The sequence below is a fragment of the Larus michahellis genome, chromosome Z (genome assembly GCF_964199755.1).
Source record: "Larus michahellis chromosome Z, bLarMic1.1, whole genome shotgun sequence".
In the NCBI taxonomy this organism is placed as follows: Eukaryota; Metazoa; Chordata; class Aves; order Charadriiformes; family Laridae; genus Larus; species Larus michahellis.
Window position 1 is genome coordinate 40,039,270 of NC_133930.1, and position 16,487 is coordinate 40,055,756.

Below are 16,487 nucleotides of genomic sequence, written 5' to 3' on the forward strand. Positions count from 1 at the left end.
CGTATCCCCACATTTCTGCCAGTGGGCATTGGGCCATGTTCCTTTGGAGAAGCCAAATTAAAAAAAAACAACTTACGTTGGTGACAGAAGAATGCATTATACATCCCCAAGTAAACTGCATGCTCCACTATCTGTAAGTCAATACTTGTTTTCCAACCCATGCTATATAAACTGCAGTTACATGAGTAAGAAGTAACACTTTAAATGGAAGTATTAATCTGCTGTATTTCTACTGCATGGTATGCTCAGTGGTATAGCTTTGGAGAGAGTCTTGTTTTCTTCCATGGTTCTCTTCACATGAGCTATATACTTCATTTGTCTTTGGTTACATGAAACCAAGGCTAGAACAAGGTAGTGCTGGGAAGAGATAAAGAATTTCAGTGAATTCTGATACCAATGATCCATTCAGAAAAGTGACAATGTACTGCATTCTTCAAAAAGGCGGTAGAACAAAGTGTAATTACTGAGATAAAAGGAAAATGGAGTTAATGTTGCAAGGGGTCAAGAGTGTCAGAGCAAGATACTTTGGATTTCTGAAAACTGATCAGATACTTGCAATACTTCCCATATTGATTGATTTTCTTACAGAAAGGAGAAAAGCAGTGTACTGTCTAGCAAGGGGCAGTTTTGGATACAGAGGACATATTTCTGTTACATCAAAGTTATGAGGGGTTTTCTTGTTCATAAATAGACTCAGAGGCTAAAGTTGATGAGACAGTTGAGGCAAAATGTGGAAGTGCTGTCAAGTGACCTCTGTATGTAGACTTTCAGTGTAAGAGAAGGAGAGGTTATCATTTACGTCCATCAGCTGTAGCTAAGTCTTGCTCCATCGATTGACTGCCTATTATAAAAGAGAATGCTAAAGTGTGTGAGTTAGAAATCTTTTAGTGAATCTCTGCATTTTTGGAGTAGTTTTAAAATAATGCTCTTGATGGTGAAGTATTCGTAAACATAAACAAATGCTTAATTTAGAGCCAGTGTTTCTCTTAAGCTTTAACCACCTGCGCCACTTGGGCAATTTCAATTATTATATTGAGATTGACTTGGAAATACTTCCCTGAATTCAGGTTGCCCAGTATTTCCCATTTTAAGGTCCTGTTTTCAGTTACCTGTAACTTTGCCAAAGAATGATCGTTCAGTCTGAAATTTTCCATGTAACTTGCTTTAAAAAAGCTTTAAGAAAATTCCATCCAGGCATTTTTAAAATTGAGTCTAGGTTAAAAAAAATGTTTGACTGTGATAATTTTTAACTTTTTCATTGAATTTTACTGTGTCTGCGCTTTGGAGCAACAGCTAGAAATAGAACAAGTGGATAGCTGTTGTTCTGGTGCCAGGGCAATGCCTTTTACTTTTATAAGCGTTTCAAAAATCTCAGTTGGCATGTGCTCAGTTGAGAGTTTTAAGAGTTTGGCAGCTCTGATCCCTGTAGTTTCTTGGTTCTCCAGCCTCAGTTTTTAGGAGCTTCTTAGCACTGATGTCTGAAGTTGCTTTTAGGGGTGCTGCTAGTTGTTCACCTTGAGAGCAAGGAGTACATCTGCTTTTCCCTGTCTGTGTTCTTGCAGTGAGAGGAAAATGAAGAAGGTGGAGGAGGACCAGGTTTTCTGGATTGCGGTCTCCCTGCAGTCTTTCTTTTGAGATTCCTTGCACCACAGTGTCATAGTTCAACGGTATTAAAAGTGATCAGTATCATTGGGCTTGGCAGATAGGTCAAATCTATAGCCTGGGTACCATGCTAATCATAACTGCCTGCATTAACCTAAGATCATGTAAGGCTTCCCCACCTGCACAATCACAGTTGGCTCTAAAACTGGCAACTGAACCAAGGTTTTTGTTGCTCTTGCTTCCACAGTAAGGAATGTGATTCAGGTACCTCTCAAACGGTTTCTCCTCAAAAAGTCATCATGATCAACCTGCAGGTGGGCCACTGATTGTTTTCTTTTTAGCACTTAGGATTTTCTGTCTCTGGGAAAAACACAATACTCTCCTGAATCTGCCACCACTGTGTGCACTGCAGATTTGACACAAGTACACCAGAACACCAGTGCTAGTGGATATATGGCTGCTTCTCCTGCTGTTCATCTGAAGGAATGTATCCATCTGTCATGTCATATCACAACTTGCCTGTATTCTATCCTAAAAAACATTCTGAAGATAATACAAAAAAGATGGTTTTAGGCAATGCAAAAGCCTTCAAACACTGACTCTTGAAGAGACTAGGATGCATTGCAGAAACCATGGACATGCTGCATGAACATAAACTGAATGACATAAAGTAGAGCCAGACATAAACTGATAAAGATGATGTTGTACAGGCAAATGCTATTACTTTGAAAAGATGTTCAAAAGCTATAGCTTTGAATGGAAAATTCTGATATCGTAGAATTTTTGAGCTTGAGATGTTTAAGATTAATATGTTTAAAGTATGAGTGATGTATTGAAGTTACTTAGTGACTGTTGAGATGGACAGATCCAATGTGTCTTTCCCCAGTGAAACTTGGCAAACTTCAGAATGTAATTAGTTTAAATTATGTGTTCTTAATGCGTAATAATCAGCAATTTGTTTTCAGATATGTATCACTGCTATTCTTTGTCCAGTACCTAAATTAAGCCATTAATGGCAAAAGAGAAGGAATAAGACAATTTGTGTAAAAGGCTACTGACAGCAATTTTGATCCTAGAATGATATTTTCCCAAAATTTTATTAATTGCACATCTCTTTAGGCAGGGGTCTATTGCATATGCCATTAACACTACCAATAACTGAACTTTGATTTATAATATTTTCAGTTGCCCTTAAGTTTTTTAAGGGATTGCCATCTTTAGCCAGGCTTGGGTTTCTTTCAAAGGGATCTGGTTGGGTAAAATTGAATGCAAATCAGAAATTCAGGAGAAACGGCAAATTTCAGACCAGCAATCTAGAACCCAGAAAAGAAGTGTGAGCGAAGAAGGAACTGAGAGCTAACTGTGAAGTAACCAAATGGTTTTATTTGATATACTAGTTGAATGAACAGTAGTTTACCAGGTCAGAACATGAACAGACTACTAGAGCAGAAACTTAAGTAACATTTACAGGTGATCAGCAAGCACATAATATTATCTACTTTTCTAGCAGGAAATTAGAAGGGTTGTTTGCAGAGTATATGAAAATTAGAACCTATAAGGGTGTCAGACATGTCAAAACCACATGTTTTGTATGTCAATGTATGCATGACTGTATTGTTAAACACTGGGGTCCACTTTTGTATCTTCTTATTTTCAGGAATGATATGGCTATGATGTAGACTATTTAGACACATAAGCATAGGATAAGCACAACAATTAGAGGCTGTCTTCATGTCTCATCCTTCTTAAAGTTCTGTTCTGCAACAGGCATCTTCACACTGACTCTTTATGCAACCTGGGAAAGAAGAATGTCTCCCATTAACACAGCTAATATTCTTGTCCATGGGGCTATATATTGGAGTCATTAGGACAGGTAGTAGGGTTGTGAATCTCGTGGGACAGTTTGGCTGATTTGTAAGTGATGAGAATGTGGAATAAACCAGGCAACTATTTCTTATGTTTTGTTTATAAATTTATCATGAAGCGCTTAAGGGTGGCATTATGCAGAAATTAGCGATGAAAATTATCTCCTACTGCTCTGCATAATACTTAGGGTACAGAGACTCCTTTTTATAGCAATAATTATCCATGTCTGTTCTCCCATAGCCAAGATTTCCAAAGAAGGTTATTTGATACTTCCAAATTGAATGGTGATCGTCTTCTTAATCCACCCTGTGACATTGTGATTTTCCTTGATTCTTTGGAGAAATGTTTATCGTATTCTTCCAGCAACTCTCATCAGACTCAGCTGTTTTGGCAAGAAATAGTTTTTCAGATAGTCCACCTTGTCACATTCAAAGTGCTGGTTATGAAGAAAATGTAGCAATCATTATTCATGTTGCTAACCATATAATTTTGCTAAAAAGAAAAATCCAACCCACGGTTTCACCCTATTTTTATTGCATATTTTTGCACCAATTATTTGTTATGAACAGGTTTTTTTGCTACAGTATCATTATGCAAAAGGATAGAGCCTGAATTCTTTACTATTTCCAGGATTAACCCAGTTGTCACTAGGGAGACTACTTGTGGAATGAAGAAATCAGATTTGGCCAAAAATGATGATCTACTATTTCTAAGCAGCCTGCTTAAATATACTGTTAAATCTCAAATGAATATTACTGTAATATAATTTAATATATTTGTCCTATTTCATTTTTTCTCATTTACCACGTTTACCAAAACATTTACCATGTTTTATAAATATTTTGAGAAGACTAAAAGAAGAGGCCTGTACCTTAGAGTATACGTATTCGTTAAGGACACAACATTCGTTACTTTTTGGCTGCTGTACAAGCGCTTTTGTATGTAATTGTTCTCACTTCTGCTTATTCTGGTTTGATTTTGAGTATTGTCTGGTATGTGTAATCCCAAGGCAATTTCAGATGAGACATTGAAAAAAAGAATTCTGGAAGGAAATTGCCCATTTTTTGAAATCAATCCATTATCAAGCAGTTAGTACTGTTCTTGTTAATGCATTTGTTCATTTCAAGATGTTTAGCCATTAATTCTTCTGAGATTAATCCAGTGGTAAATCAATTAACATCAGTGACATCTTGTCTGGATCTGGGGCCCACATGGCTAGCAAACAACTGTTTACTCACTTAGGATCCAACTTTGACATGTTTTACAAATATTTGACCAGTTCTGTGATTTTTCCAGATGCTTTAAAATTGGCTGCTAGACTATCTTGTTTAAAAAAACAGAACAAAAAAATCCCTATTCTTTCTCCAAATGAACTGCTATTTTGACATCGTTCCAGTTTCTTTCTTTTTTCTTTTTTTTTTCTTTTTTCTTCTTTGTTAAAGTTTCTCAAAAAAATTATAGGCAAACAATTGCAGACCTATTTTGTTTTAAATGACGTGTCTACTGTAGAGCAAAAATTTCAACCTGGCAATAGCCCAATTCTTAGTATAGTGAAGGTCCTAGAGTAGGCTACAGAAATTGATTTGGATATTGTTCTTATGCTGTTAAATCTCTTAGATATGAATATGCCGAAACTGCCATTCCTTGATAATAAAACATAAAAATATTATGAACTAAAAGCAAGTAGATTTGGAGGTTGCATAAGAGACAGACTGATTTAACTGTATACCATGTCATCCATGTCCTGGAAATCAGACCTTTGATCAAGGTTTTCTGCCCCAGAAATCTTATGTTATTTTTATGATTAGATAAGTTAGATACAACAGTGAATGGTGTGCTTTTCAAGATCTGCCATGATTTTGGGGTTTAGAAGTAAACCGTGATTCTGAGACATAATGTTACTTGCTGACTGAGCAACTAAATCCAATTTATGACAGGTTAGTATTATCAAATGAAGACTGCGACATCTTTAGATCCTTTAGCTATGCATAGTTAGAACCACCATTAGATCCACCGTTATCTTTAAATAAACAGTTGAGCGTGCCCTACCTTGAATCTCTCCTCTAGAAGTTGAGAGAAGTATTTCAGTGCCTTATTTTTCACCAGTAGCATGGACAGTTTGCTTTATAGAATAACAGGTTGTTTAGATTCCAGATTATAAAGAGTGCAGCCCTTGGGATTCCTGGAGGTCTTCCTGAAGGCCTTCCTGAATGCTTGAAACATGTTTTTCTAAGGCTTTACACAGGTCCTGGTGAAATTCCTGAGCTGGTATAAAATCATATTGATTTTTTTTCTTGAAGCATGTTACGTGACTGTCCAAGCATACCCTATCTTAGAAGCCCTTAATGCTCCCTACATTCCATGACAATTTTTTTCTTTTTTTTTTCCAGTCATTTTTACCAGCTCAGCTGTTTAAACAAATACTGTCATTCTAGTCCAGCTGTCTAGTTTGAGAAATTCCACTTTAAGAAAAGAAATGCATCTATGGGTATATTAATGCTTTAATAAAGGCTCAGGGACAGCTCTCCTTAAAATAACAGAATAATTTAAATATGGGAATAGCCTTAAATCTTGTAGACAAAAAAAAATAAATTGAATGGCCATGAAATGATAGAGCTTGGAAGAAATTACAAAGAATTCTGGCTACAATTAGTAAGAGATTCACTTAAAAATCACCTTCCTTCTTCAGATTATTCCATCTTCTTTTCCTGTTTCAACAACAAGCATAGACAGGACTTTCTGTGTTGACATGACGCTTCCTGTGGTGTCACAGCTGTAGGTAGAAAGGTGCTAGGTTACATCAGCATACCCATGGTCTGCGCACACCTGCTGGGAAATGTTCTGCAATGGAACAGATACACTCAGAATTAAAATCATTATGCAAAGGAAACAAGAAAAATATGTATAGTTAAATCATTTGGTCAATTTCTTTGCATTATTCCTTACAATCTTGTTACATGAAAGGAGACTGACGTTTTTAGGCAACTCCTGTTTTCAAGCATATGGATTATAAGGCTATTGGAAAACCAAATTTGTGAAAATCAGTTATAGGTGAGTGAATGTCCCATATGTTGCAAGTCCTTCTCTCCTGTATGGAATTACGGACCATGGTTCTGAAAATCATTTTAATTTTCAATAATGCCACCAAAACAGGTGAACTTCCATTGGTTAATACCCATGAATATATGCCTACATGCGCACAGAGGATAGGTTAGGAGCAAGTTTTTCTATAAACAAGTTGATTGCGAGTTTGCAATAACTTCTGCATCCCTACTGCCTTCTCCTAAAGCTGCAGCTTGTGCAAGCTGAAATTTGTCACCTGAAAACCTAAATCAATGCAACTTGAATGAAAAAGAAAGTGCTCATTTTTTAATAGATTATCGCATGCATTCACTGATTGCTTTCTAATAGCTTGATTTCAGCTCACAGGATAAGCAGGATACTACTTCCGTATTTAAGCGCCACAAAGCACTGATTACTCAAGTATTTCCAAAAATATATTCTTTTGACAAAACAAGTTCTGGAAGATGTGAAACAGTGTGTGCAGGGTGCAAATCCACACAACATTCATTTTTGTGCATCAGACAGGAGATGAGTGAGATTTGTCTGTGTCTTCCACTGTCAGGGGGACTTAGAGAAGAACAAGATATTTCTGAGTATGCTTCCCAAAGAAGTTTCTCATTGAAATTTCTAGTAACTTGACTATGTGTTAGTTTAAGAGTGTAGAATCACTGCATGTGATGTCAATGTCCCACTCACCCAGAAAGTCACCCACTCACAATCACCCATGGGTTGACCTTCCACACACTCTTACAGCTGTTTCCTTGATGGAGTTTCTACCCGCAAGTGGAAGCAGAGCCCAAGTATCATGCCTTAAAGATAAGTGTAGAGACTAGGTCACTTGTCTGCCCGCCCAAGTGACTTCTTGGTTTGAGAGACACAAGAGTGCATGTTGAGGAATTGAACCAAGGTTTCCCAGAGTTTCAATGACTGCCTAGTCCTGAACAGTGTAGACAGCCAGTGCTGGGTCTGATAAACTTCATTGTGGTCTATCTTCATCATTACAGCTGAGTAGAGTTGAGCTGTGCCAGTGTGCGCATTATGGGCAGATAATGATACTCTGAGAATAATACTGACTGGTGTTCTGCACCGCAATACTTTTTTCCTCTTCATTTAGTGACTAAGTTTACTCCTCTACTAAACTGCATTTCTTAAATGGACTACTATTCATCTCCTTAGAGATGATAGAAAAACTGAGGAATTGGAAGGAGAAAGAAAAAATTATCCAATGATGGCCATGCACCTTTAGATCGTCTTCTAAGAAAAGAAATTCTCCTTGGGCTGGATCAAAGAGAAACAAGAAAACTGTCATCCTTGAAGATTTGCTCTAGTCCTAAAAGATAAATGGATGTTAATGTCATAGTGAGGATGCAAACAGCATCTTCTTTCACCTTCCCAGTGGACAGCTTATTAGGAATACCTTAAAGGAATACATATCTGTGCAATCAGGCACTTGCTCTGTAACTATTCAGATTCAATGCTGGCTGCTTGGTCTTCTTGAAGAATACACATAGACCTTCAGTGAATTCCAAGACCTGGGTAATAGACAAATTGATAACAACAAAGCACCTGAAATAGCTTCAACAGTAGCTGAAAGTCTAAAGGAATTGCCATCTTGAGCACGCAGTTAGTAAGATTTAGTAGAGCTTTTCAGCAAGCCAACGTTTTGCTTTTTTTTACTTTGCACTGGTCAAGGTAGATAACATACAGTAGTGGTGGTCATACAAATTGCCTCTGTAAAATGTAATCCTTCATCTTCCCTTAAGTTTTATATAATAAGATATTATGATATATCATTATAGTCTGCCTAATGCAAACCTCCCAACTGTATAAATAATTTCCTGTAGTAATTCTGTAAAATTCAGACATGTTCTTTTGAATGGAGCGAAATAAAGCAGAGAAGACAAATGAGGGTTGTTTTGATTTGGATACTTTTTAGCTTACATGATCTTGTATCCCTACATTCTGGTAAAATATGTCTGATCTGTGAATTTGTCTTTCCCCTTTTTCATAGTCCATTTCTGACCTGGAGAGACATACAGCATATTATTGTCAGGACTTCACGTGCAGGACATCTGAATGCTAACGACTGGAAAACCAATGCAGCTGGCTATAAGGGTGAGAGCTTCCTTTCTTTTTTGCCCCCAGAGGCAACATCTTTTTTGATATTTTTGAAGAAGAAATAATCTCAAGTAGTTTGTTTGACCCTATGTTGTGTATAGTTTTGAGACCTTTCAGGCTCGAACTGAAGGGACCTATCTTCTCTTTTATAAGGAAAACCTCTTAGAATGACTAAGCCCAAAAAATGGCAGCTACAAAATGAATTGGACAGATCTTTAGTCCCTTTCATCCCTATTTCACACACTGCTTGCAGAAAACTAAGTAAATTGGTGGGTTTTAATTTCTCCCGGAATAGCTAGTATTGTGATAAAATAATATAGAGTTGAAGATACAGCAATTTCTGGATTCAGACCATGTTCACATTCAGAATTGTTGACAATTTTGATTTAAAATGACAAAACAGTATTTTCAAATTTCTGTTTTGTATGATTTGCCCTACGTTATTTATATTTACAGCTTCTGTCAGATTTAGGGTATCCTAAATACTAAATATCCTAAATTCTAAATCCAGACTTGTAATGGGTCAGCAATCATACTATCCGGTCAGCTGTCACGTAGGTTTCTAAAATTCTGTACAGTCCTGTAAATTTGTATTAAAGCTATATCTTTTTAACTTTTTTTCTCTTTTGTGATGCAAGCAGAGGTAAACAATGGTGCCATTAAATAAGATATATATGTATTTAGGATGGGTTAAAACTGGACCTTGAATCCATACAACGTTGTATTTCAACACAGATTGGCTTCTGATTCCCATTCACTAAATTCTTACTGCTTTCTGTTTGGATTGCAACTAAGAAAACCCCTAGAAGTCCCCCCAAGACTGCAATATTTCTTTTAAGATGAGATTTGAACTGTTTTGGGCTAGGATCTCCTAAGAGAAGAATGTAATATACAAGAACCATTAAACCTTTACCCTGGTTTCACTTTAAAACTGAAGCCTAGCTTTAATCTATTTCAGATCAAGGCACTGCTACCATATAGCATCTTTAATATATCATTCTGACCTATGACATTTCTACTGCAATGGAATAGAAACCATAAAAAAAACACAGACTTTCATTTTTGGATCCAAACCAGGCTCTTATTACAGAGGGTAGATTTAGAAATGGCTATTTGACTCGAACCCACTCATCACAGGAAGGTACTGACATTCAATAGCCTGGTTTTGTCCCATTTACAAGCACAAACCCCCACACAAAACACATACATAGTGAGAAATAGATACACTTCCTTAATTGCAATAACATTACACTATTTGTTATGGTGAAACATTTCCCAGGATTTAAAAAGTTTTGGCAGGAGATTGTGACTATACTATCATTTTGTTGGATCTATCTGAAGTTCAAACAACGCTTTTCAAGTAGCATAAAGTAGAGCTTTTTTTTTCCGTAACTCACTTCCAAAATTCTATATTTTTATGTTTTTCCACTTGTTGCCCAAGAGAGGCAAACACCCTGTGAGGCATTCCACAGCAGCTGTCACTCATTATCAAGGGAGAGGTCACACTAATACACCAGCAGTAGCTGCACTGGCAGCAGGACTTGCATTGTTGCACCACTGGAGCCTGTTTATTTTAAATCCTTGGAACCATACATTTTTCTATGCATTGCAGCAGATAAATAGTGAGGAAGAGGGCTGAAAAAAGGTTTCTCTTCCACTTGTGCAAATGCACTAACATAGATAGCTTAACTGGGGGACTGGGATTCAGGAAATACAACTTGAGCTGGCAGAGCTCTGCTGTAGACTCCATAGTGGAATTGAAAAAGAGGAAGACAAACTAAGTGCTTCGACCTCTGTGGAGCTCAGGAATCAACCTTAACCCAAATAAAAGCACTAGTTTTAACTAAATTATTTTGGCAACTTAGTCTAAGCAAATGGTTCCAATAAAAATGCAGCTCTCTTTAAACCTCTGTTGGTTTTGGAAGAAGGAGAAGCAAAAGATTTAGATTAAATCACAACATCCAAACCTGAATTCAAAAGGGGGTTTGCACACCGCTGCTGGCAAGACTGAAACAGGTTTTTTTCACTATTGCACGTGGCAATATTTAGTATAATATTACACTATTATCCTTCACTGTTGCCAAGAGTAACAATTAAAGTATGGTTTTTCATAGATGAAGTACTCTGATCAGGCTGAGTTCCTTAAGGAATTGTATCATAATTTTGTTGATGGCAAGACCCATATTTCTTCCACAGCATGTTCTTAACAAGGGTAGGGGTGGAAGATTTATTTTTTTTTAAATTAACTAAAGCAAAGACAGTCACAAGAAACAATCTGCCTTTCTTCCATGCATACTGGGGAAGAAAGAAGGAAACGAGGAGAGAGAGACAGGCTTGCTCCTTTAGAAATAAGAACTCAAAGGGTGAAAACAACAAAAACTTGGAAGAACCTCTCACTCAACAAAGGGTCAGCAAGAGCTGGTAGTTGAAAGTGGGTCAGCATGCCTTTTCAGGGGGCTGTTTTGCTGGGCTGCATGGCAACCCTGTCCCTCGCTATAGTCCCTGGCAGTGTTTTGCCATTGCAGAACATGCAGAAGGAGCTCACAGATGTCATTACTTGTTGCAAAATCTCCTTTTTTTTCCTGTCTTACATTCATAAAAAGAAAGATTAATTCATGAAAAACACTTGAGCCAGCTAGTAATTTGCTAAAGTAGTGCTCGTTATTTGTTTAATTTTCTGGCAAGTAAACAGCATTCGTTAAATGCATGTCAATAGAATTAACTCAGACGTTGGCAAGAACTTTTTCTTGGTAATTTTTTATTATTGTTTTGTTGTCAGCAAGCCTGTACCTTCCCTCAGGAACTTATGACCTGGTGGTCTCAAAATGAAACTCATTTTGGGTTATTCTCCAGTTAGTAAGTTTTACATATAATTTGTCACTAGATAAAGAGATACGCTCAATTTTGCTTCAAAATCAGAGAGTTTTTTCCTAATTAAAGCAGATAATTAACTGATTATATGGGAAAACACTAGAGCACATCTGTTTTGTGAAGCTATCAAAACTGTTGATCTCTTTTGGCTATGTCATATTGGTATGCAAAGGCTCCTTCTTCTGTCAGTTGTTTGGTCAACAACAGAGCACGTAACTGCATTCATAAAAAGGGAATGCTGCATTAATGCTGACTTGTCTCTAAGTTGAAAGATACAGAATGAAACACTGTAGTTTTAAGAACAATAATTAAATCATCTAAACAATTCTTTATCTGTAAGTGAACCAAATGCTGTCTCTGGGGAGACAGACCATTCACAGTGAAGGAATTCTATTAATTTGCAGGGAGATTTTTAGAGAACATCCTTCACTCTTCCTGGCTCTAAAGTGTAGACAATAACACTTCAGTACAGTGAGATAAAATGCAACTGAAAGACAAAAGGAAATCAAAACTCCAGCCACTTTTTCTTCATTTTCAGGCTATTCCTAGTCCCAGTGGAGGTATTCTTCCTACAGAAACCAAATTGTCTCATTTGCCAGGGAGTAACAGACTACCAGAGTTATGTCACATCCCTTTAGGTTAGCCAAAGTATCTGCTGGTTCCACTAGAGAGTCACCACTGCAGAGAATTGTTCACATTTTATGTGTAATTTAATACACATTTTAATATAATTGCTTAATAAAATATACAATTTAATATAATGCTTAATTACAGTATTTAATAAAACTGGTGATTATTCTTGTTGTGAACAGAGCATCACCAGTCTGGAATGAGAAAGAGACAAGCCTATCTGTACTCCTAGGTAGGAGACCTAGATTGGACAGATTTAATCTGCCGTAGGTTTACCAGTAACCAAGCACAAATTCAGAAACCAGCAAGAAAATACTCATGACAATGTGTTATTGGAAGTGGTCAGCATGGATTTACCAAGGGCAAATCATGCCTGACCAATCTGATAGCTTTCTATGATGTTATAATGGGTTGGCTGGATGAGGGGAGAGCCGTAGATGTCATCTACCTTGACCTTAGCAAGGCTTTTGACACTGTCTCCCATAACATCCTCATTAGGAAGCTGAGGAAGTATGGGCTAGACGAGGTGACAGTGAGGTGGATCGAGAGCTGGCTGAGTGACAGAACCCAGAGGGTTGTGATCAGCGGCACAGAGTCCAGTTGGAGGCCTGTAACGAGTGGTGTCCCTCAGGGGTCAATACTTGGACCAATTTTGTTCAATATATTCATTAATGACCTAGATGAGGGGACAGAGTGTATCCTCAGCAAGTTTGCTGATGATACCAAGCTGGGAGGGGTGGCCGACACTCCAGAGGGCCGTGCTGCCATCCAGCGTGACCTGGACAGGCTGGAGAGCTGGGCAGAGAAGAACCTAATGAGGTTCAACAAAAGCAAGTGTAGGGTCCTGCACCTGGGAAGGAAGAATGCCAAACACCAGTATATGTTAGGGGCGGACATGCTGGGAAGCAGCTCTGAGGAGAAGGACCTGGGAGTCCTGGTAGACAGCAAATTATCCATGAGCCAGCAATGTGCCCTTGTCGCCAAGAAGGCCAATGGCATCCTGGGCTGCATAGGGAAGACTGTGGCCAGTAGGTCGAGGGAGGTCATTCTCCCCCTCTACTCTGCACTGGTGAGGCCACAACTGGAGTACTGTGTCCAGTTTTGGGCTCCCCAGTTCAAGAGGGACAGGGAACTACTGGAGCGAGTCCAGCGTAGGGCAACCAAGATTATTATGGGACTGGAGCACCTCCCTTATGAGGAAAGGCTGAAAGAGCTGGGACTCTTTAGCCTGGAGAAGAGAAGGTTGAGGGGGGACCTGATTAATGTTTACAAGTATCTAAAGGGTGGGTTTAAGGAGGACGGAGCCAGGCTCTTTTCAATGGTTCCCAGCGACAGGACAAGGGGCAATGGGCACAAGCTAGAACATAGGAAGTTCCGTTCAAATACACGGAAAAACTTCTTCTTTACGGTGAGGGTGACAGAGCACTGGAACAGGCTGCCCAGGGAGGTTGTGGAGTCCCCTTCTCTGGAGATTTTCAAGACCCGCCTGGATGCAGCCCTGAGGGATGTGCTTTAGGCAATCCTGCTCTAGCAGGGGAGTTGGACTAGATGATCTCTAGAGGTCCCTTCCAACTCTGAAGATTCCGTGATTCCGTGATTCCGTAATGTGTACATTTCAGAGACGACAAATAAACTGTTCATTAACACCCTGCTGCATATTTTCAATAACTTTAAATTTATATTTTTTAATCATTGTTAGAAGCTGGCATAAGACTTCAGAAAAATAGCAAGCACTCGTGAACAGTTATATCAACCAATCATCAAAGCTCTGTTCATCTATCGAATGACCTTCCAGTCTTACAGATGCTGGCTGATACTTTTCACACACCGTTAGCAGCCAATATCAACTCCTACCCACACCTAATGCCCATACACATGGTGCATGCAGCAAGTGAAACACAAGCTTTGAATTTGGCTGTTGTAATATCCCAGTTTTGGATAGCTGGCAATCTGACACCAAACCCATAAAGTTGCATTGGTCTTTGTAGGAGTGAGAAAGACCATATCCTATGCAAGCTAAACCAGTGGGGTTTTGTGTGTAAAAGATTAAGTTGATATTTTCAGGTAGACAGCTTAGAATGCTATTGGTAAATTTCTTTCGAATTTTTGACAAAATGGGCAAATGCTAGCTGCCTCACATGTGACTTGTTTCTGTCACTCTCCAAGGGCTGTGTTGGCTCAAGGCAGTGTTTCCTCACCAGGAATACCCCTAGCACTGTGTCCTGTGGCCACCTGCGCATCTCAGCAAGCCCATGGCTTCATTGCCGAGCCATGACACAGAGCTATTTCTGCAGCTCTACACCAACCAGGGAATCCCCTAAGCCAGATTTTGTGTCCAAATGCATTAGTCCAGCTCAGTAGTGTCACTCCCTAAGCCACTGGTGTAATGATAATGCCATCAGAAGAATCTGACATCTGGAGTCCTATTTACCAGACATTAAGCTACACAATTTTAATGTTGTGGGAATTACATTTATCAAGAAACAAGCATATAACATACCTTTTCCAAATGTGAGCCACATGAACAAGAACATTACTAAGTAAGGTTTTTCATGTAGGCAGCAATGAAGTTGCAATAAGAAATCCAAGGGCAATCAAAAGAGACTTCAGGGCCTTGGGATGACTGGCTAAGGGATCAGAAGCATATTAACCCTGGTAGAATATGCAAAGTGAGCATTTTCCTATTAGAGAATTAATTTGATTACCATTAGTGATTAATAAGTGCTAGGGTACCATGTCCATCCCATCTAGGCATGAATATGCATACGATATTCAGCATTGCAAATGTGTATGTAACAAAAAGACAGTCCCAAGCACAAGCAAGAAAAAATGAATATACGCTAACTAAAGACTGGAAAGAACTATGACAGCTAATGAAGATTTCATAGAAACACATTAATGACTATTATATATGAAGAGCTAATGCAGCTCATGTCTAAACCTTTAATGACTGGCTAAGGGACCAGGAACACAAGTAGTGTTCTCCTTTATCCTTCTAGTTGCAAGCAAAGATGAGGGAAGAAACAGGAAGACGCAGCAGATCAATAACTGTCTCTGAGACTGGTGTCACTGGCAGAGTTTTGGGTTTTTTGATCAGCGGTTGGTCTACATGAGACCAGGCCTGCTGGTGACAGACGCGGTACACCTGTCTCAAAAGGGGAAAAGGATCTTTGTGCAGGAGTTAGCAGTGCTCATTGAAAGAGCTTTAGATTTGAAGGGGGAAAGGGATAAAACCAGGCTCGCTAGAGATAAGCCTGCCTGGGGAGGACTTGCCAGTGTTTGACAGACAGTGTTCTAATGATGTCCTCCGGTCTGCTCCGTGATGTGCTGAGTACACTAGAGCACATTGGAAATGTCCCTGTACTAGTCCACATAGCACCCTAGTCATCTCAGTGAAGGCTAGTGATGAAGAAACACACAGCAGCAAAGACAATTGTTGATGCATTAGAAACCACAGAAGCGCCAGAGAACAGTCACATAGGAATTAGGACTTCTCCCCCCAAAAAGGTGGCAGGATCAATAGCCTAACTAAAGTACATCTACACCAATGCACACAGCATGGGCAACAAATAGGAGGAGCTGGAAGCCACTGCGCAGCTGGAAAACTGTGGTGTAATTGCAGTCACGGAGACATGGTGGGATGATTCACATAACTGCAGTGTGGCAATGGATGGCTATAAACTGTTCAGAAGGGATAGGCAAGGAAGGAGAGGTGGTAGGGTAGCCCTGTATGTTAGGGAATGACTGTCTAGAGCTTGACGATGGTGATGAAAGGGTCGAGTGTTTATGGGTAAGAATCAGGGGAAAGACCAAGTGCTGGGTCCTGCACTTGGGCCACAACAACTCCATACAGCGCTACAGGCTTTGGGAAGAGTGGCTGGAAATCTGCCCGGTGGAAAAGAATCTGGAGGTGTTGCTCAACAGCTGATTGAATATGAGCCAGCAGTGTGCCCAGGTGGCCAAGAAGGCCAATAGCATCCTGGCTTGTATCAGAAACAGGGTGACCAGCAGGACTAGGGAAGTGATCATCCCCCTGTACACAGCACTGGTGAGGCCCCACCTTGAATACTGTGTTCAGTTTTGGACCCCTCACTACAAGAAGGACATTGAGGTGGAGCAGGTCCAGAGAAGGGCAACAAAGCTGGTGAAGGGTCTTACGAGGAGTGTCTGAGAGAACTGGGGTTGTTTAGCCTGGAGAAAAGGAGGCTGAGGGGAGACCTTATCGCTCTCTACAACTGCTTGAAAGGAGGTTGTAGCAACGTGGGGGTTGGTCTCTTTACCCAAGTAATAAGTGATAGGATAAGAGGAAACAGCATCAAGTTGCACCAGGGGAGGTT

At 39.3% G+C, this 16,487-nt stretch overlaps 1 protein-coding gene across 2 annotated transcripts in view; it reads left to right on the forward strand.

Annotated features, from left to right (window-relative positions):
* The window catches only part of PCSK5 (proprotein convertase subtilisin/kexin type 5), a 253,931-nt gene that overhangs the window by 139,454 nt on the left and 97,990 nt on the right, over positions 1–16,487 (forward strand). For both annotated transcript variants that reach the window (XM_074569790.1, XM_074569788.1), the window contains exon 10: positions 8,543–8,646. In XM_074569790.1, coding sequence (XP_074425891.1) covers positions 8,543–8,646 — 104 coding nt within the window. The remainder of the gene's footprint in view (positions 1–8,542; positions 8,647–16,487) is intronic.